Here is a 20,181-nt window from a genome sequence, read left to right as displayed (position 1 = left end):
AGGTAGGGAATAGGGATCTGCCGGTTTCCTAGGTGCTGCATGGGCCAGTTGTTTTGAATTTGGCGGGAAAGAAGCTGATTGGTTTAGATCGCACGTCAATAAATGTGAGAGGTTTTCGTTTCCTTAAGATTACGGAAGTTTGGCGGTGTCGATCTTTTTCTTATCTCTGTAAGAAAGATTAAAGTCTTAAATTTTAGTTGAAGCCATATATGTTTAAAAAAATTGTTAATATTATGAAACCTATAATAAATGTCAATTAATTATGTCGTCCATTGAACGGATCGGCTGATCAAAAAGCTTTTGAAGCGTAAGCCTAGGCTTAAATCGTGAAATTTTGAGTAGACAGTAGACTCAAGAGAAAAAGTTTAAAAAACTTTGAACATGGATCACGAAATTTTATCTGCTGTGCAAGGCAGTTTATCACCGGGTGATAGATGTGTTATTGTATCCTTTTGAAACCAAAACATTCCCAGTGAGTAAAATAGTAGTATTTCCATAACTTATTATTACAACTAGTATATAGAGGCGGGACTCGTACAAGATTGGGTCAAAATGAGCCGCATATTGGCTCTCGTAGAAAGAAGTGGTGAACATGGCTTCTTGATTTTCATGTCCAATAAGCCTAAAGTAACATCTCCTGGCGATTTAATCATTGAGACAGCCTTTCCTGTCAATGACGAGTTCAAATGTGAGATTGGTAAGTTCCAATCTAAATCCTAAGCATGCCCGTGACTTTTAAGAACTTAACTCTCTAACGAATGTTGGATCGTTTAATTTAAAAATTTAATGTTTGTCCGCTTGTTTCATACCTAAATAATAAGACTTACATTATTAAAACACAGTAACCTAATTAATTCCACCCCTGTAACTAATTTCATTTTTAGATACATCTGGTATTGACCTTGGAGCTGGTATGTTTATATTTGCTTTGTGTAATAAATATTGTAGGAAATGTTATAATAAGTTTGCGATATTTAGTTTACTTTGTCTATCTCAGCAGGAGCGGACGTTTATGTTAAAGTAACGTCTCAAAAAATCAAGCTTCTGTTTGAGTTACCATTCAGCCCTAGAACAAATGCATTTGTTTCAGAGGTATCCAGAGCCAGTGAAGGTAAATTTGTCACAGGGTTCATATAAACCTGGAAAACAGGGAAAACCTGGAAAAATCAGGGAAATAAATAGTTGACAAAAACCTCAGGGAAAACTCAGGGAAATTTAAAATTTTTAGTAAAATTCAGGGAAATCAGGGAAATTTGCATCAAACAGGGGCCGATTAATTAAGCAAAATGTTCACAAACATACCCTTCATAGGATTAACATTACACTAATCTTTGGAGGCTCATAACTCTGGTTCTACTAGAGATATGGAGATGTCCTTTGAGTATGTTATAGTCCTCTTTATCACCCATCTAACCATACTAAAAACGTACGGCTACGACAAACATTGGCCGAGTAATTAAGCAAAATGTTCATAAACACACCCTCCATAGGATTAACGTTACACTACACTTTGGAGGCACATAACTCTGGTTCTACTAGAGATACGGGGATGTCCTTTGAGTATATTATAGTCCTATTTATCCCCCATCTAACCATACTAAAAACGTACGGCTACGACAAACAGGGGCCGAGTAATTAAGCAAAATGTTCGTGAACATCCCCTCCATAGGATTAACATTACACTAATCTTTGGAGGCTCATAACTCTGGTTCTACTAGAGATACAGCGATATCCTCTGAGTATGTTATAGTCCTATTTGCCCCCCCCCCTCCTTCGTTAACATTTGCTCCATAGGATACTCCATATACGTGAAAAACCTGGAAAACTCGGGGAAGTATATGGGGAAAAAACCTGGAAATCTCAGGGAAATTTCAAATTTGTTTTCCAAAAGTTGTATGAACCCTGAATTGATGTACTTTTTAGACTGAACTAAATAGTTATGTTTATACAGCTGGTGAAAAAATTAGCTCGGGGTTTTCGTGGCTTAAAGCTTATAGAAGTACAAACCCGGATTGTTTGTCTCCGAGTCTCGATGCTCTCTTGTTAAGTAATGAAACAACTTCATTAAATATATCGGGAGGAAATGGAGGTGGAATTACACCTATTGTCGAATTCCTACAAAATACCGAAGCAAATAAGAATGAACCAGAGCTGCCACGTAGCGAAGAAGGAAACTCAAATGTTTTAGGTATCAAATTTTAATCCTTTTATAGCAATTGAATAAAAATTAATTAAGAAATTAGTAAATTACATAATTTCTTCTGTAGGTTTTGATGACAATTTTGCTGACGTTTTACCTGATGAAAAATTCAACCATTTTAGCAAAGAGATGACGCAATCTTCTGAACCGTTTTACGACAAAAAGTTGGTGTCTTATTAAGTTATTATAAATTTGATGGTTCCTTAGTCTTACTCAATTTTAAAAAAATAAAATACTCTTGTTTACTTTTTACTCGTTTAGTATGAAAAATGCAATGGATATTGATTCACCTGATGGTTTTGGAAACATTCCTCGACATAGGTACTAAAGAAATTATAATGGGGAGTTTGATTGATTTGTTGTTGTTTATTTATTTATTTATTGAAAATGTTTTAGTATTGCCGTTGGAGCAACACCGCTAGCTGCCAGAGAATCTGTTGTTAAATTACAGATGGTTATGAGAGAGGAAGATTACACCAACATCAGATTATTCAGGTATAATATGGTTGTTTACTTGTTAAGTGACGTCCTACGTAGCCCTATAATACTCTCCATAAGTATGGGAATGCCATAAGGGCCTATAGTATTGAATAGACTGTAGCGCCATCTTTGTTTAAGGTGAAAAATTCGTTTGTTAATTTCAAACCCTGAGCTATTCAGGTATAATATGGATGTTTACTTGTTAAGTGACGTCCTACATACCCCTATAATACTCTCCATAAGTATGGGAATGCCATAATAGCCTTTAGGGAAGATACTGTAGCGCCATCTTTGTTTAAAGTGAAAAATTAGTTTGTTAATTTCAAACCCTGAGCTATTCAGGTATAATATTGTTGTTTACTTGTTAAGTGACGTCCTACGTAACCCTATAATACTCTCCATAAGTATGGGAATGCCATAATAGCCTTTAGGGAAGATACTGTAGCGCCATCTTTGTTTAAAGTGAAAAATTAGTTTGTTAATTTCAAACCCTGAGCTATTCAGGTATAATATTGTTGTTTACTTGTTAAGTGACGTCCTACGTAACCCTATAATACTCTCCATAAGTATGGGAATGCCATAAGGGCCTATAGTATTGAATGGACTGTAGCGCCATCTGTGTTTAAAGTGAAAAATTAGTTTGTTAATTTCAAACCCCGAGCCTCACTGTTCCCAAGGACTACTTTAATAATTCTAACTTAAATATATAGGGTAAGGGGCATTGGTTCTAGAGACTAGTTTAATAATAAGCAACTCCGCCGCCAAGGGATGGCGCCAGAGGACAAACCTCTTTAAAGGTTTTTCTTAAATCAGAACAAATTAAGAGGCATGACCGACTGTGATTTTCCTTCCTTCCTTGATTGAGACGGGTTATTGGTAGGGATCACAGTAGCCCATAGTTTATAGTTATATAGCAAACTGCCACCGAGAGATGGCGCCAATGGACGCCCCTCTTTAAAGGTTTTTCTTATAATTGGCCATATGTCTAATCAGCGCCACTAGCGGATGGTCTGAAAACTACTCCCATAGAGTCTAGGTATATTTAAGCGGGTTTGCAGAATTTCCGTCAGATGGCGCGGCATTCGAGCCACCTGGCGGAAATTCTGCAAACCCTCTTAAATATACCTAGTCTCTATGGGAGTAGTTCTCAGACCATCCGCTAGTGGCGCTGATTAGACATATGGCCAATTGGAACAAAATAGATGTATAACCTATTGTGAGTTTCCTTCCTTCATTGAGACAGGCTTTGGGTCGAGGTTGAGATCACTGTAGTCTTTGGTTTATTTTTCAAGCAAGTGCGCCACCAAGAGATGGCGCCAGGGGACTCGCCTCTTTAAAGGTTTTTCTTAAATAGCAAACAAAATAGAGGCATGGCTTCTGTGATTTTGCTGCCTTGATCAAAACAGGTTATTGGTTGGGATCATAGTAGTCCGTGCTTTATTTGCAAAGCAAATCCGCCACCAAGAGATGGCGCCAGTAGACGCCCCTTTTTAAAAGGATGCATATTCATGCTGAATATTGCTTATATAGAGTATTATAGGCTTATGATGACAATAATTTAATGGATTATAATAAATTATTGATAGAATATTTACTGGAACTTGGAATGTAAATGGAAAATCTCCGACAGTTTCATTGGCTGATTGGTTAGCCAGTGATTCGGAACCTCCCGATGTTTATGCAATTGGCTTTCAAGAGCTAGATCTCAGTACGGAAGTTTACATATTCAATGACACGGCTAAAGAGGGGGAGTGGCTTTGCGCTGTTATTAATGGTTTGCACCCGAAGGCCAGGTATCAAAAGGTAAATAAAATTAATATTTAAACCTTTCAAAAACTGAATTCTAATAATTTCTTAGCGGGAAAAAAAAATTAAAAAATTCATATTCTGAGTTCTCCCTTTAGGTTTATTTCTAATTTACTAATTAAATATTTATTTTAATTGTTTATTTTTAGGTGAAATTAGTTCGACTAATTGGAATGATGTTAGTAGTTTTTGTCAAACTGGAACATTATCATTTTGTACAAAATGTCGCTGCGGAAACTGTGGGAACAGGAATAATGGGAAAAATGGTAAATTTAACTGTTTTTAATTTAATATGTTTTAATTGATATTTATTTTTACAATGTTTTATTTTTATTTTGTATTTGTTTTAATTGATATTATTTAATTATTCTTTTTTTTTTTTTTTTTCGACCTTTTATTTTCATTTGATAGGGTAACAAAGGAGGCGTTGCCATTCGTCTCGATCTCCATAACACATCTATGTGTTTTGTAAATTGCCATTTGGCTGCTCATATTGAAGAATTTGAAAGGAGGAATCAAGATTATAATGATATCTGCTCACGGATGACTTTCTCTCAATTTAAACCGCCAAAAACAATTAAAGATCACGAGTAAGTACAAAGTTATTCACATTCTCTTGAATTGTGCAAAAAATCTTAGGTTTTAACTTTTAAGGGAATTTAAATTTGTCAAATATTGATATTGGTGGATCAGTTAGTTTTCTTATAGTTTGGCGCGCTTTACTTGAGGTACGACGCGCCTTTTTGTAGTATGTCGCGCTTTTCTTGTCGTGCGTCGCGATTTTCTTGTTGTATGTTGCGCTTTTCACCTAGTACATCTCGCAAATCACGGCTTGCGTCGTCCCCTTTTCCACCGCACGTCTCCCCCTTTTCCGCCGCACGTCTCCCCCTTTTCCCGCCGCACGTCTCCCCCTTTTCCCGCCGCACGTCTCCCCCTTTTCCCGCCGCACGTCTCCCCCTTTTCCCGCCGCACGTCTCCCCCTTTTCCCGCCGCACGTCTCCCCCTTTTCCCGCCGCACGTCGCCCCCTTTTCCCGCCGCACGTCGCCCCCTTTTCCCGCCGCACGTCGCCCCCTTTTCCCCGCCGCACGTCGTCTCCCTTTTCCCCGCCGCACGTCGTCTCCCTTTTCCCCGCCGCACGTCGTCTCCCTTTTCCCCGCCGCACGTCGTCTCCCTTTTCCCCGCCGCACGTCGTCTCCCTTTTCCCCGCCGCACGTCGTCTCCCTTTTCCCCGCCGTACGTCGCCTCCCTTTTCCCCGCCGCACGTCGCCTCCCTTTTCCCCGCCGCACGTCGCCCCCTTTTCCCCGCCGCACGTCGTCACCCTTTTCCCCGCCGCACGTCGTCACCCTTTTCCCCGCCGCACGTCGTCCCCCTTTTCCCCGCCGCACGTCGTCCCCCTTTTCCCCGCCGCACGTCGTCCCCCTTTTCCCCGCCGCACGTCGTCCCCCTTTTCCCCGCCGCACGTCGTCCCCCTTTTCCCCGCCGCACGTCGTCCCCCTTTTCCCCGCCGCACGTCGTCCCCCTTTTCCCCGCCGCACGTCGTCCCCCTTTTCCCCGCCGCACGTCGTCCCCCTTCTCCCCGCCGCACGTCGTCCCCCTTTTCCCCGCCGCACGTCGTCCCCCTTTTCCCCGCCGCACGTCGTCCCCCTTTTCCCCGCCGCACGTCGTCCCCCTTTTCCCCGCCGCACGTCGTCCCCCTTTTCCCCGCCGCACGTCGTCCCCCTTTTTCCCGCCGCACGTCGTCGTCGATTTTCCCGCCGCACGTCGTCGTCGATTTTCCCGCCGCACGTCGTCGTCGATTTTCCTCGCGTCACGTCGCCGATTTTCCCTGTCGTAGTTCGCAGTTTTCCCTGTCGTAGTTCGCAGTTTTCCCTGTCGTAGTTCGCTCTTATCAGGTGGTATGTCCCAGAAGAAACGCTGACATTTCTAACTCGACCACGTATCCTTACATTAACCACGGAAGGCGGTATTGTTACGGTATAATATTTATATGTAATTCTTTGAGTAAGCGCTTACTTATAAGAACTATACGAAGTGATTTTAATGACTTGTTGAATTAAACCAGGTCTAATTACTAAAATTAAATCCAATCGAAACGCATTAACATATTGGCAATTGATATCTCTTTATTAGACAAATATATTGGTTTGGAGATATGAACTATAGGATCATGGATCTCGATTTGGAAAGGGTTAAGGCTTTGATTGAAAAGCAGTGCTACGCCATGCTCCTCGAACATGATCAACTTAAGATGCAACACGGCTTAAAGAAAATCTTCGTCGGTTTTACCGAAGGTTCCATTCATTTTGTACCCACTTATAAATACGATCCTGGAACTAATGACTGGGATTCAAGGTACCATAAAACTTCTCTAAGCCTATATTTTATTCCGTCACCAGGGTTCATACAAACCTGGAAAACAGGGAAAACCTGGAAAAATCAGGGAAATAAATAGTTGACAAAAACCTCAGGGAAATTCATAAGTTTTAGTAAAATTCAGGGAAATCAGGGAAATTTGCGTCAAACAGGGGCCGAGTAATGTTCGTGAACATCCCCTCCATAGGATTAACGTTACACTACACTTTGGAGGCTCGTAACTCTGGTTCTACTAGAGATACGGGGATGCCCTTTGATTATGTTATAGTCCTCTTTATCCCCCATCTAACCATACTAAAAACGTACGGCTGCGACAAACAGGGGCCGAGTAATTAAGCAAAATGTTCATAAACACTCCCTCCATAGGATTAACATTACACTAATCTTTGGAGCTTCGTAACTCTGGTTATATTAGAGATACGGGGATGTCCTTTTAGTATGTTATAGTCCTATTTATCCCCCATCCAACCATACTAAAAACGTACGGCTACGACAAACAGGGGCCGAGTAATTAAGCAAAATGTTCGTGAACATCCCCTCCATAGGATTAACATTACACTAATCTTTGGAGGCTCATAACTCTGGTTCTACTAGAGATACGGGGATGTCCTTTGAGTATGTTATAGTCCTATTTATCCCCCATCTAACCATACTAAAAACGTACGGCTACGACAAACAGGGACCGAGTAATTAAGCAAAATGTTCGTGAACATCCCCTTCATAGGATTAACGTTACACTACATTTTGGAGGCACATAACTCTGGTTCTACTAGAGATACGGGGATGTCCTTTGATTATGTAATAGTCGTATTTACCCCTCCTCCTTCGTTAACATTTGCTCTATAGGATACTCCATATACGGGAAAAACTTGGAAAATTCAGGGAAGTATATGGGGAAAAACCAGGAAATCTCAGGGAAATTTGTTTTTCAAAAATTGTATGAACCCTGGTCGCTTATGCTAATTATTTTACTCTCTAAGCCTAATTATTTTAATGTGTTTGTCTCTTAAAGTGAAAAGAGTCGTCCTCCAGCTTGGTGCGACCGGTGTTTGTGGAGAGGAAAGCACATTTCGCAACTGAGTTATCGTTGCCATCCTTCCATGCTGATCAGCGATCATAAACCCGTCAGCGCTGTTTTCCAATCGGGTGTTAAAGTGGTAGATGAAGTCAAGTACCGCAAAATTTACGAGGAAGTCATGAAGAAGCTGGATAAGTTGGAAAATGAGTTTTTACCACAAGTTGCTGTGGATAAAACCGAAGTTCATTTTGAAGATGTCAGATTCATTGAATCTCAAGTTCGTTACCTTACCATCGCCAATATAGGACAGGTAAACTTGATTTCTTTTTATAACGATTCAATTCACTTAAAGTTTTTTTGATTTGATTCATTTAATTCGGTCTGGTAATTAATTTGCGCCCGTTTTATTACTCCTTGTATTTATGTAATAACCAACGGAGTTATGCGCTGGTGCGCAGTTAGTTTGTTAGTTAGTGGGTGTGATGCACGCGAAAAGGCAGTGCACACGATTTTATAACGATTCAATTCACTTAAAGTTTTTGTGATTTGATTCATTTAATTCGGTCTGGTAATTAATTTGCGCCCGTTTTATTACTCCTTGTATTTATGTAATAACCAACGGAGTTATGCGCTGATGCACAGTTAGTTAGTTTGTTAGTTAGTGGGTGCGATGCACCGTATGCGAAAAGGCAGTGCACACGATTCCATGGATATTGTAATCGTAAAGGGGACTGGTAAAAGTGACAGACAGCTTTGATAGTTCAAAAATCTTGGCGCGAGGACGGTTTTGAAGTTCAGTATAAAGCTCGGGTTCTAAAAGGAATTGTGAAACGTATCTTATAAGAGTTTGTAGAAGTGTAGAATCATTTTTAAACTCGTCCTTGAAATGAATCATTTCGCATTGTTTTCTAGTCCCGTATGAGTATATAGAGTAATTTCGGTTGAGAGGGGGAGTGAACTGTGTATCCCCTACGTTAGGGGCAACTTTGTACTAGAGAATACTATTTGCCCCCGGAAGGGAAGGGGAGGGGGGATATCACTAAGGTAAGAGATAGAGGGTTATGACGTTGCCGTATATGGGAAAGAAATTACTCTATATTGTCCCTGACCCGCGCGTTTTAGGACCTCGGAACCAGTTTTCGTATGAAAGCCTTCCCTCACTGGGAGACTAGACGTGGTGAGGTTTATTTTGAAATACCATAGACATCGGGAACACCTTCAATAGACCAGTACGTTGATGTATTTAGTTTTTTAGCAAACGAAATTGTGAAATTTGTTACTTCAAGGGTTTATTTTTGATTGTGTTGATTTTCTACGATTTACTACGGAAAGAGAAAAAAGTATGCTAAACTAGAAATGGCACCTTATAGTGTCGTGGTCACTGTATCCCTCAAGTATTGAATTGGGCGGGTATTTCTCAAGTTTATGTCGGACTCTTCGTAATTTTATAGTGTGTGTTCGACACTGTAGCGCCTTATATCGTTGTAGGGTGCTGTACAACCTTAGCACATTTGAAAACCACACGGAGTAAGGCAAAATGATTTTTGCCCTTGTTTTCTTTCGAGAGGGTTGGTGTATTGACACGTGCGGCTGTGGGCCATGGTGCCAAGTCATTTTGGATTTGGATACTTCTTTTTTGATTTTATTCATGAAATGGTGTTACTGGCGCTACTTTCTCTTTTCTGTTTGAACCCCTATAGAAAGTTAACATGGTCATGGAAGGAAAATAAGCAAATTTTTTACTGGACATTTGACTAGTGAACACGCCTTGTAATCTGAACCGTAATAAGACTAGAAAAAATAAATAACATTAAATGTTATAAAGGTTAGAAAAGGCAAAGGCAAGCGTTGTGCGCGCAAACCCTGCCTTTGCCTGTACGTTTATAAATTCCACCTTAAAAGGATATCAATGATTAATAATAAAAAAAGAAAAACACTGTCTGACTCTGACAAGTATCCAGTGACCGCTCCCCCATGTTTTCCCAAAAGTTATCCTACAGTTGACCAGTGACCCCTCCCCCATGTTTTCCCAAAAGTTATCCTACAGTTGACCAGTGACCCCTCCCCCCTTGTTTTCTCAAAAGTTATCCTACAGTTGACCAGTGACCCCTCCCCCATGTTTTCTCAAAAGTTATCCTACAGTTGACCAGTGACCCCCCCCCTTTATGAAAAACCAAACACCCTAGTGGCGTAAATTTGAACTTGCGATTAGCATGAAAGACCAACAATGAGGATCTATTCTATTCCCTTACATTGAATTTTTAAATTAAAAATAGGTTCCAGTTCAATTTGAGTTCATAAAGAAACTAAATGATACCCGTTATTGCAAAGGTATCTATTATAACACCATTTCGTAACCTATTTTAAAATAATTTTTTATAAAAAATAAATGGTCTCTAATTTAAAGATTGGCTGAATATCAAGCCCTATGTTTCGTTTATCATGCCAGGTAAAAGAAAAATTATTAGGGTTAGGCAAGAAGTGATATCTAATTTATTAGGGAGAAGGTATAAATTCGCCTCCACATTTCTAGCTAGCTTTATCTCCAGTCCAAACGTATAGTAGTTCCGGAGTTAATCCCTGCCGCCTCTAAATTACAACCAGCAATCATCTCATTGGTTCTTGAAAACTCACGTCAGCGCGACGCGAATGACGAAAATTACAGTCATATTTTCCGACTGAGGAGAGTGTAGCGAAATAGCCCGGCCTCCTTTTACGCCCCCCCCCCTTGTATTTTGAAAGGGGGACTGGGACTATGGTGCGCGAATACTCAGGCATCTTACACCTTCTCCCTAGTAAACTGTATATCACTTCTTGGGTTAGGTTAGTCCCAGAATAGATATCAAAAAGTTCTTTTTTATTTCAAATCCCTGTTTCTCTCGTCTCCGGAAAATCTTCGCAGGAGAAAAATGCGACATAGAATTAAAAGTTTACGTGGATAAGAGAACTGCGTGGAAATTGAACACGGTTAAAGATCGAATCTACGACATTCTTGTACTTCATCTCGAAGGGGGAAAAGATATTTTTATATCCTTTTTTTTTTACTTTTCTTTTTACTTTAAATTTTGCCAGGTTTTTGCCAAGAATGCTTTTCTTTGTGTGATTTATATTTCTTTTTGTTTATTCTTTCTTTATCTATCTATTATTTAACCATCTTGTTTTTGTGAAATTTTTTTCTTAACGTTTACGTGTACATTACGGTAACGGGTAACTACATTCCAAGCTGCTTCGGATCCTCCTTAGAAGCTCTAGTACAAATGCCAGGACCAATAAGAGATGTACCCATTGGAAAACTCGTTGAATTGGTTTGTATTTTGTGTTGTCTTATCTTAAAGGGATTGGTAGGATAGCAAAGGATGATAGTTTTTGTTTCTGACCACTTTGTTTAGCGGGTGACCGGTTTTTGAAACATTTGTCAGTCTTTGAATGACATTGAGAAGTTATTTAGTTTCATCATGAATTCATTTAGTTAGTAAATGAATTCATGGTTTCATTTGCAAGATGAAGGTTTAGAGTATTTATTTAATGTGTGTCCATTATATAGTCTGTAGACTAATGGTGGTAGATAGGTTAATAGATTGTGTATAACACCCACTGAGCTCGTTTTTGTTAGAGGAGAAACCTACGCGTTTGGTAGGGGGTGTGATACTGAGCTAAGAGATAGGTGATGACGTTTGCGTAGGTGAAACTACCATTACTCTATATGCGATTCATTAGGGGGTAAGGAATGACACCTGGGCTTGCAGGTGGATGTTTAATTTCAGATTTCATTGTGAATTAAAGTTTATCCTTCAACCAGTCAGTTACCAGATAAAAACGTTTTCTGGCATACTCTTATGGCGCTCGCGTGTTTTTTACTCCGTGTGGTTATGTAATTACCAACTGAGTTATGGGCTGATTACCAGTTAGTTATTTAGTGGGTGTGATGCACGGGAATAGGCAGTCCAGGCTTACCAGATAAAAACGTTTTCTGGCATATTCTTATGTCGCTCGCGTGTTTTTACTCAGTGTGGTTATGTAATTACCAACGGAGTTATGGGCTGATTACCAGTTATTTAGTTTGTTATTTAGTGGGTGTGATGCACGGGAATAGGCAGTGCACGCGATTCCATGGATATTGCAATCGTAAAGGGGATTGGTGAAAGTGGCAGCTTTGATAGTTCAATAATCGTGGTGCGAGAATGGTTTTGAAGTTCAGTATAAAGCTAGGGTTTTAAAAGGAATTGTGAAACGTATCTTATAAGAGTTTGTATAACCTATATCGTTGTTGGGTGTGTTACAACCTTAGTAAATTAGAACCACACGGAGTATTGCAAAATAATTTTTGCTCTTGTTCTGGCATATTCTTATGCCGCTCGCGTGTTTTTTACTCCGTGTGGTTATGTAATAACCAACGGAGTTATGGGCTGATAACCAGTTAGTTATTTATTTAGTGGGTGTGATGCACGGGAATAGGCAGTGCACGCGATTCCATGGGATATTGCAATCGTAAAGGGGACTGGTAAAAGGGACAGCTTTGATAGTTCAAAAATCGTGGTTTTGAAATTGAATATAAAGCTCAGGTTTTAAAAGAAATTGTGAATCGTATCTTATAAGAGTTTGTATAGCCTTAGATCGTTGTTGGGTGTTGTACAACCTTAGCACATTTGAAACCACACGGAGAATTCCAAAATGATTTTTGCCCTTGTTCTGGCATACTCTTATGTCGGGCCCCGCATTATTTATCACATCTCGCACTAATTAAATTGCGCTAGACAAAGCGCGTGCCAGGAAATTTGGCGCGATTATTCAGAGCTGGAAATTTCAATTTTTCAATGAAATCTGAATCTATTGGATTGTTTATGCATAGCCGACTTGTATTAATAAAGGCCTATAGGTGATCCTCGGTTTTTTTTCTGATATTGGCAATGGCCGTAGTGATCTGCTGCCGCTAGATGTCGTTCTTAGGGGGAAAATTTTGTGGCGGGAACTGCAAAATGAATGAAAATGCCAATATGAGAAAGCAGTGGAGAAAGCTTACTTTTTGCCTTGAGGTTGGGTTTTTTTTGAAATAAAGTAAGGCAGTTTGTTTTAGAAGTAATACATTTACTTGATAACAATAAAGTTGTCTTTATCTCATTTATAGTGCGTTTAGTAAAGTATTTTTTCTACTTTTCTATCACAGTACAATGTAATACTTTCAAAATAAGTGTTTTGATTAGTACCTAACATATGAAATTTTTTGAATCACATTACAACTTTGCGTATTTTCGGGGGATCATTAGGGTTTGACAAGCTTATCTAACATAATATCACATAAATGAATATATACAGTAGGATTGAAAAAGTTTAGTAACTTATTGCGTTATTGCATACTTTAAAATACCTAAAGTATTTTGACGAGGTAGAAACATTAAGGGTTCTTTAACAAAATCAGATATGAATCCTACGATGATTTATAATTTGTAATTTAATATAGTTTTGATTTGTAATTATAATTTTTTATTTGAGGTTCATGTAATTGGCCAACCCCGTGAATATGTCTATATTTACCAAAACATTACTGGCGTATTTTATGGGGGTGGATACGAAATCTGAGGGAAATACGCGCCTTAACTGCGGAAACAATTGGGTCTGGTGGGACGCTGAAAATGGGGGAGGAATAGGTACGCTGAAAATGGGGGAGGAATAGGTACGCTGAAAATGGGGGAGGAATAGGTACGCTGAAAATGGGGGAGGAATAGGTATATATTAATTTATGTGATATTACGTTAGATAATCTTGTCAAACTCCTAATGATCAACTATGCCAAAGATATAAGTGACGTTGAAGAAACAGTCAAAACGTACAAATAAAAACCCTTACCCCGAAAATATGCAAAGTTGTAAAGTGATTCAAAAAACTTCATATGTTAGGTACTAATCAAAACACTTATTTTGAAAATATTACATTGTACTGAGATAGAAAAGTAGAAAACATACTTACTAAACGCACTTTAAATGAGATAAAGACAAATATATTGTTATCAAGTGAATGTATTACTTCTAAAAAAACTGCCTTACTTTATTCAAAAAAAAAACCCAACCTCAATACATAAAGTAAGCATTCTCCTATTGGCATTTTCATTCGTTTTGAAGTTCCCGCCACAAAATTTCCCCCTAAAGGCGACATCTAGCGGTCGCTAAAAAATTGGTATGCCGCCCCATGGGTAGCTTCCTACCTATAGGCCTTTATTAATACAAGTCGGCTATGGTTTATGTTATCTTTAAATGTAGCGCGTATATAATTTTTTTTATTGCATGATCAAAAATTTTAAACTGACCCTAAATTGGACACGTCCCCCTATTGGACACATCGGTAAAATAGTAGTATTCCCCCTCCACGGATTTTTAAAAGTTTGTACTCATTTCTGATAGTAAATGAGGTGAGGAACACGATGCCGTTAAAAATTTCCACCGCAAATGATTTTGAATTTTTTTTTTTGAATTTTTTTTTTATGAAAATTGCAATATTTTGGAAAAGGAGAAATCTAATAGAAACTGAACCTAACCTAAGCTAACCTAACCTAACCTGAACCTAACCTAACCTGAACCTGAACCTAACCTAACCTAACCTAACCTGAACCTAACCTAACCAAACCTAACCTAACCTGAACCTAACCTAACCAAACCTAACCTAACCTAACCAAACCTAACCTAACCAAACCTAACCTAACCAAACCTAACCTAACCTAACCTAACCTGAACCTAACCTAACCTAACCTGAACCTAAAATATCCCAAACATAATCTAAACAAGTGTATGCGTCCCAAATATCAAATATACAAACAACCATAAGTAATATGTGCTACCTTTTTTTTAAAAAAAAAAATCATTTGCGGTGAAAAATTTTGACGGCATCGTGTTCCCCGCCTCATTTACTATCAGAAATGAGTACAAACTTTTAAAAATCCGTGGAGGGGGAATACTACCATTTGGCCGACACATCCCCCTATTGGACAACAAATTGAAGGGGGGGGGGTGTTCGGACTGTGGGACAACCGACAATCTTCCTCATTTGAGCTTAGCATAGCGGGTGGAATGGGGGAAAGCAATAGAAATTAATCAGGGTTCATACAAACCTGGAAAACAGGGAAAACCTGGAATAATCAGGGAAATAAATAGTTGACAGAAAACTCAGGGAAATTTATAATTTTTAGTTAAATTCAGGGAAATTTGCGTCAAACAGGGGCCGAGTAATTACGAAAAATGTTCATAAACAACCCCCTCCATAGGATTAACATTACACTATACTTTGGAGGCTCATAACTCTGGTTCTACTAGAGATACGGGGATGTCCTTTGAATATATTATAGTCATATTTGCCCCCCCCCTCCTTCGTTAGCATTTGCTCCATAGGATACTCCATATAGGGGGAAAAACCTGGAAAATTCAGGGAAGTATATGGGGAAAAATCAGGAAATCTCAGGGAAATTTGTTTTCCAAAAATTGTATGAACGCTGTATAATCTTTGAAAAGGATTTAAATATCTTGTGTTGTTACTTTGCGTAGGAAACAAAAAGTTTGAAAGAAGTTAAGAAACCTTTATTCGAGATTCCCAAAGAAATATGGATTCTCGTTGACCATTTATTTAAATATGGTTTAACTCAAGTAATTAAATTATAGATGCTTTGACGTATGTATGTATGTATGTTTAATAATTAACAGTGTTTTATATTGCTATTTAACAGGAGGATTTATTCCAACAACCAGGTTTAGGGGCCGAAATTCAAAGAATACGCGATAGATTGGATGTCGGATGGCCAGAGCATGTTCGTATCCTTACAAAAATGTTTTTTAAAGTATTAATTTATAAGCCGAAACAGGATGGTAAGTCCTTATGTATTACCAGAAGTAAATAACAAGTCTCTTCGAGAGAAGTGTACCAGCACAAAGCGGGAGGGTAATTGTAACATGATTCTTCCCAACATCATCTTACATTTTGAGCAAGGTTACTAAACCGAATCACATGCGCGATAAATAGTTCCCTCATCACTAGTTACTCTATAGACCCAACCAACAAATAAACAAGTTGGCTTGGTCTCGTCTCTATCTAAGGGATAGGATAGGATCACGTGACTAACGAAATTGACTGTAGTACCATCTATCGTTGAGCGACGAAAATAAATTTCTTATTTTTCTGATTGGATTAGAGTCTGACTCTTGGGGTAAAACGGGTTCTGCGCATGGCAAAATCAAGCCAATCAGATTATCCCTTTCTCGCCTCAAAACCCGCGGACGAGGTCTGAGCAGTTATAAAAATTCAAAAGAATTGTTGCTTGGGTCTATTAGCGCTGCTTAACTATTTGCCAAGGCGCATGCATGTGCTTGTGTATTTTTGTCCCACGTCAAGACAATGAAGGTTTGTGGGTTGATTGCTGAGGATTTAATACCAAACAGTTATAGAATTCACCCAATGCCCATCTGAACTTAGTTTGATGAGTAGAAGAGCAAACTAAAAGGGGTCCCTCGCCTGGGAAGAATCATGTTATACATAAGTAAAGTATTAAGAGGATACAGAGTGTCATCCTTCTTCTATTATCCCCTTCTGGTATAACTTAACACCGCGAAAATGTTAAAAAAGCCTTAACCAACGTAAACTCAGCTGGTAGCGTGCATTCTGTGGCGGAAGCCTTTCTTTTATTTCTCGAGGCATTAGCAGAACCCATTATCCCCTATAGCTTCCATGATAAATGCCTCGAGTGCTCAAACAATTACATCCTCAGTAGGCAAGTTATAGCTGAAATCCCCGATATTCATCGAAAAGTGTTCCATTATCTCATTATTTTCTTGAGAGAAATAAGGTTACACTCCAATCATAACAAACTTGATCCCAAAATGTTGGGTGAGAATCATTTTTTATCTTTATTAGGGGATCTGGGCGAGTACACTTCATTTGAATAGGGACTTGGCAATTCGGGCTTAACTCCGCCCCTAGCGCCATTATGGTATGTTTTTTTTACAGAATGAAACCTATATAAGCCCCTCCTCCTGGTATGTTTTTAGCTCTAGTGGAAGGTAGCCTGACGTTGCATGACGTAGTACTGCCAAGTCCCTATTATTCTTTTTTGCGTCAGAATATATAAAAAATTCCTTTGTTGAATACAGAGCCAAGTTTTCGAAATTAGGTCGAATGTTGAGGATAGATTTTGTGAATTCAAGCCTATTATTATTATTATTATTATTATTATTATTATTATAGAATATAAGTCTATACAGTTCGAAGGAATGATCACTCGGCGCCGTTTCGACGTACCCCGCGTAATCTCGGCGCCGTTTCGACGTACCCCGCGTAATCTCGGCGCCGTTTCGACGTACCCCCTCCCCCCAGCGTAATCTCGGCGCCGTTTCGACGTACGCCGCGTAATCTCGGCGCCCTTTCGACGTACGCCGCGTAATCTCGGCGCCCTTTCGACGTACGCCGCGTAATCTCGGCGCCCTTTCGACGTACGCCGCGTAATCTCGGCGTCGTTTCAGGTGCGTGCCAACCACGGGTAGTAGTTAGTCGTTAAGTGAGGTCAATGAAGTACTCGTTCGCCCCCTTCCCCTATATTTTAATTCGTTACTTTTGTAACTTTGCTAAAATTGTGAAACGTTTTGTTTCTTAGCCACAATTTTTGGCGGAATTCTGCTGAGATCACCGCCATCGAAGAGTACGCGTACTAACCAACAAGTGGTTGAAAGGAAGAAAGCCACTTTCATTTACCATTTTCTAGTCAATGATTACGAGGAATATTAATTTAATTCTCCGAAATCCCTAACTAACTATTCCTACCCTTCGACCTTACATCCACTTTCATTCTATTAGGAGTTATTTAATATAAATTTTTGCCCAGTGAATGTATATAGACAACCTTTACCCTAACTCCCCTTACATTCAATATCACCCCCCTCGAAAATCAAGTCGATACAATACGATTAATATTTTAATGTTAAAATATGCAAAATTAGAGAAGAATCATTAATAACGGACTACTTTTACAAGAAAATAATAAATAAAAATAATAGACTGAATTGAGAAGAAATTTTGATAAGTTGATTAAAGACTCGACTTTTTAAAAACAATTGTTGTTCGAGCTCTTGGGGATTGATGGCTTATCACAAAATTGTGTCTGCCACTTATTGGCTTTCGTCCAAAATGAGGTAAGATGGAGTGGAAATGATATTATGGGCGACCTGCTGCACCGAAACTCTCCCCCTCCCTCTCCCAGGGGTGCCCCCCCTTGGGAGTAGAGCAAAAGGCCTTGTCGTGGCGGAGGGGGCCCGAGTTCGGTGTGCCGGTTAGGATGGTTCCTTGGGTTCGCCCTTGGTTCGGACCTTTCCCTGCCCCGTTCCGCGAACGTTTTGCTCGGCCGCTTCGCCCCCGCCCAGGTGTTGTTATAGCTCATCCCCAGCTCTTGGCAACCCTCTGGGGGTCGCGGATACACTTTTGGACCGTATGGCACTGCTGTGCTCGGAGGGCCATCCCCTGGCCCCTCGAGCCTTCTGCTGCCTTAGTCCGAGCCCTGTCACCGACCACCTCCTGGCTGGGCTCGCCGCTGACGGTGTCCCGCCTCAGTCACCTGCTTAAGGGGCGTTGCCGGGCCCGCTGGCCGATCCCGTATGCCTTGACGGCGGTTCCGCAGGTACCATTTGGGCATAGGGATGAATGGCAGGAGGGGGGGCGCTGTAGATGCCCCCGCGCGCAGGAGCAGCGCCTAATCACATGCTTTCTGAATGCACCGAAACTCTCCCAGTGTACCTTGCGCACGCCTTCATCTTCCGTAGGCGATTGTTAAGTGCTGCCGCGTATCGCCATTGTATTTGTATTAGAACTAGCTTCTATTTTTAATACAGAGGGGGCGTACTTTAGGTTTTCGTACCGTATGACCCTACCTAAACGCTGAGGATGCTGGGAGGACTTCGGTGGGGGTACAGAGGCAGCGTTATAGCATAAGTTTATCATGCCTCTAAGTACACAAATACGGGTTACAACTGGGCATCTTCCGTAGGCTACTGTGGCGTCAGATCCTAAGAGAGAAAATTTTGAAATTTCTGTCGCGGTGCAGCCACCAAGCGGTCGACACCATTACTAAATGGGTCACATGATAAAAAATCATCCAATGGAATAAAGGAGATTTTTACGTTTTGTATAGGCAGGCATTGGGGGGAACGAATTTTACTTAAGCAACCCCAAATCCCTCTCTCTCTCTCTCTCTGGTGAGATAGAGGCGGTTTCAGTCCTGAAACATTCTAAAAGGGATAAAAGAAACGCTAGGCTAGGCAGACCAATTTTGTATTGAAGTTGAGGTGATAAATGATACGGAGAGAGTATAGGGTTTCATTAAAGGGAGCCAGACAAACACTATTGCCATAGGAGTAGCAGCCATTTCTCTACTTAGAGGCATTATAAACTTATGGTTATAGGTATGGGGATTTTCACTCCGCCCCGCTCTCCGTGCGACGAAGAAGACCTCTAGTGGAAAGGATCTTTTAAAAACGAAAAACGACTCTGAGTTGTACGTAAAAGGTTTGCATACATTTTAGTTCTCGTAAAATCCGCCAGTCTTTGTCATTGGCGTTTGCAAGCAAGAAGCTTGTGAAACCCTTTAACCCTTAGGATTACCCTACTGACCAATAACCATCCCTCTATTTTACCATAAATTTTAAGTGTTTCTTAAGTTTGCTACTTCTAGTAAAGCCTTAGTTGCCTTTAATTGGAGCTAGTTTGAGAATGAGACACTTTTTCTTTGATTAACTCTTTGACAACGACTCATTATGCGTCGTTTACAAAGATATCTGTCTATATAGTCCAACCCCAAACATGGAAGACATAGTTTTTAACCCCAAAAATTCGTTGTGTATTGAACCAAGAAGCGATATCTAGTTTACTAGGGAGAAGGTATAAGATGCCTAAGTATTAGCGCGCCATAGTGCCAGTCCCCTTTCAAATTACAAGGGGGGACGTAAAAGGAGGTTGGGCTATTTCGCCTCTCCTCAGTCGGAAAATACGTAGTTTTCGTCATTCGCGTCGCGCAGACGTGAGTTTTCAAGAACCAATGAGATGCTGGTTGTCATTTAGAGGCGGGGATTAACTCCGGACCTACGTTTGGACTGGAGATAAAGCTAGAAATGTGGCGAATTTATACCTTCTCCCTAATAAACTAGATATCGCTTCATGGTTTTACTTCTTGTAATTGAGGATACTATTACACCACTCTGTATCGGTAAGAAGTGTCAAACTTATAAAACAAAACGAATACACTTATGATATCATCACAATAAAATGGGTAATATCATTTTAGC

At 40.0% G+C, this 20,181-nt stretch overlaps 1 protein-coding gene across 3 annotated transcripts; it reads left to right on the top strand.

The window, feature by feature from the left end:
* The first annotated feature begins 117 nt into the window (after nucleotides 1-117).
* On the top strand, nucleotides 118-17,910 carry Ocrl (Oculocerebrorenal syndrome of Lowe). 3 transcript variants are annotated; one of them, XM_089859122.1, is made up of 21 exons: nucleotides 118-444; nucleotides 517-697; nucleotides 885-911; nucleotides 998-1,111; nucleotides 1,952-2,188; nucleotides 2,268-2,364; nucleotides 2,462-2,521; nucleotides 2,597-2,695; nucleotides 4,267-4,483; nucleotides 4,636-4,752; nucleotides 4,898-5,076; nucleotides 6,619-6,840; nucleotides 7,874-8,189; nucleotides 10,156-10,210; nucleotides 10,287-10,328; nucleotides 10,782-10,911; nucleotides 11,079-11,184; nucleotides 15,409-15,507; nucleotides 15,588-15,672; nucleotides 16,502-16,741; nucleotides 17,505-17,910. In XM_089859122.1, exons 1-21 carry the CDS (start codon nucleotides 382-384, stop codon nucleotides 17,633-17,635), a joined length of 2,817 nt encoding a protein of 938 aa, XP_089715248.1. In that variant the 5' UTR covers nucleotides 118-381; the 3' UTR covers nucleotides 17,636-17,910. The 3 variants fall into 3 exon arrangements, with proteins under 3 accessions (XP_089715248.1, XP_089715249.1, XP_089715247.1); XM_089859123.1 differs by having other exon boundaries at nucleotides 119-444; nucleotides 1,001-1,111; nucleotides 10,782-10,908; nucleotides 11,076-11,184; XM_089859121.1 differs by having other exon boundaries at nucleotides 119-444; nucleotides 10,782-10,908; nucleotides 11,076-11,184.
* The last annotated feature ends 2,271 nt before the right edge of the window (nucleotides 17,911-20,181 follow it).

The sequence above is a fragment of the Phalangium opilio genome, unplaced genomic scaffold, assembly GCF_054372755.1.
Source record: "Phalangium opilio isolate 3A_F unplaced genomic scaffold, DU_Popi_V2 ptg000329l_1, whole genome shotgun sequence".
NCBI lineage: Eukaryota > Metazoa > Arthropoda > Arachnida > Opiliones > Phalangiidae > Phalangium > Phalangium opilio.
The sequence above is the reverse complement of the archived record's forward strand: the minus strand, read 5'-3'. Positions and strand labels throughout refer to the sequence as shown.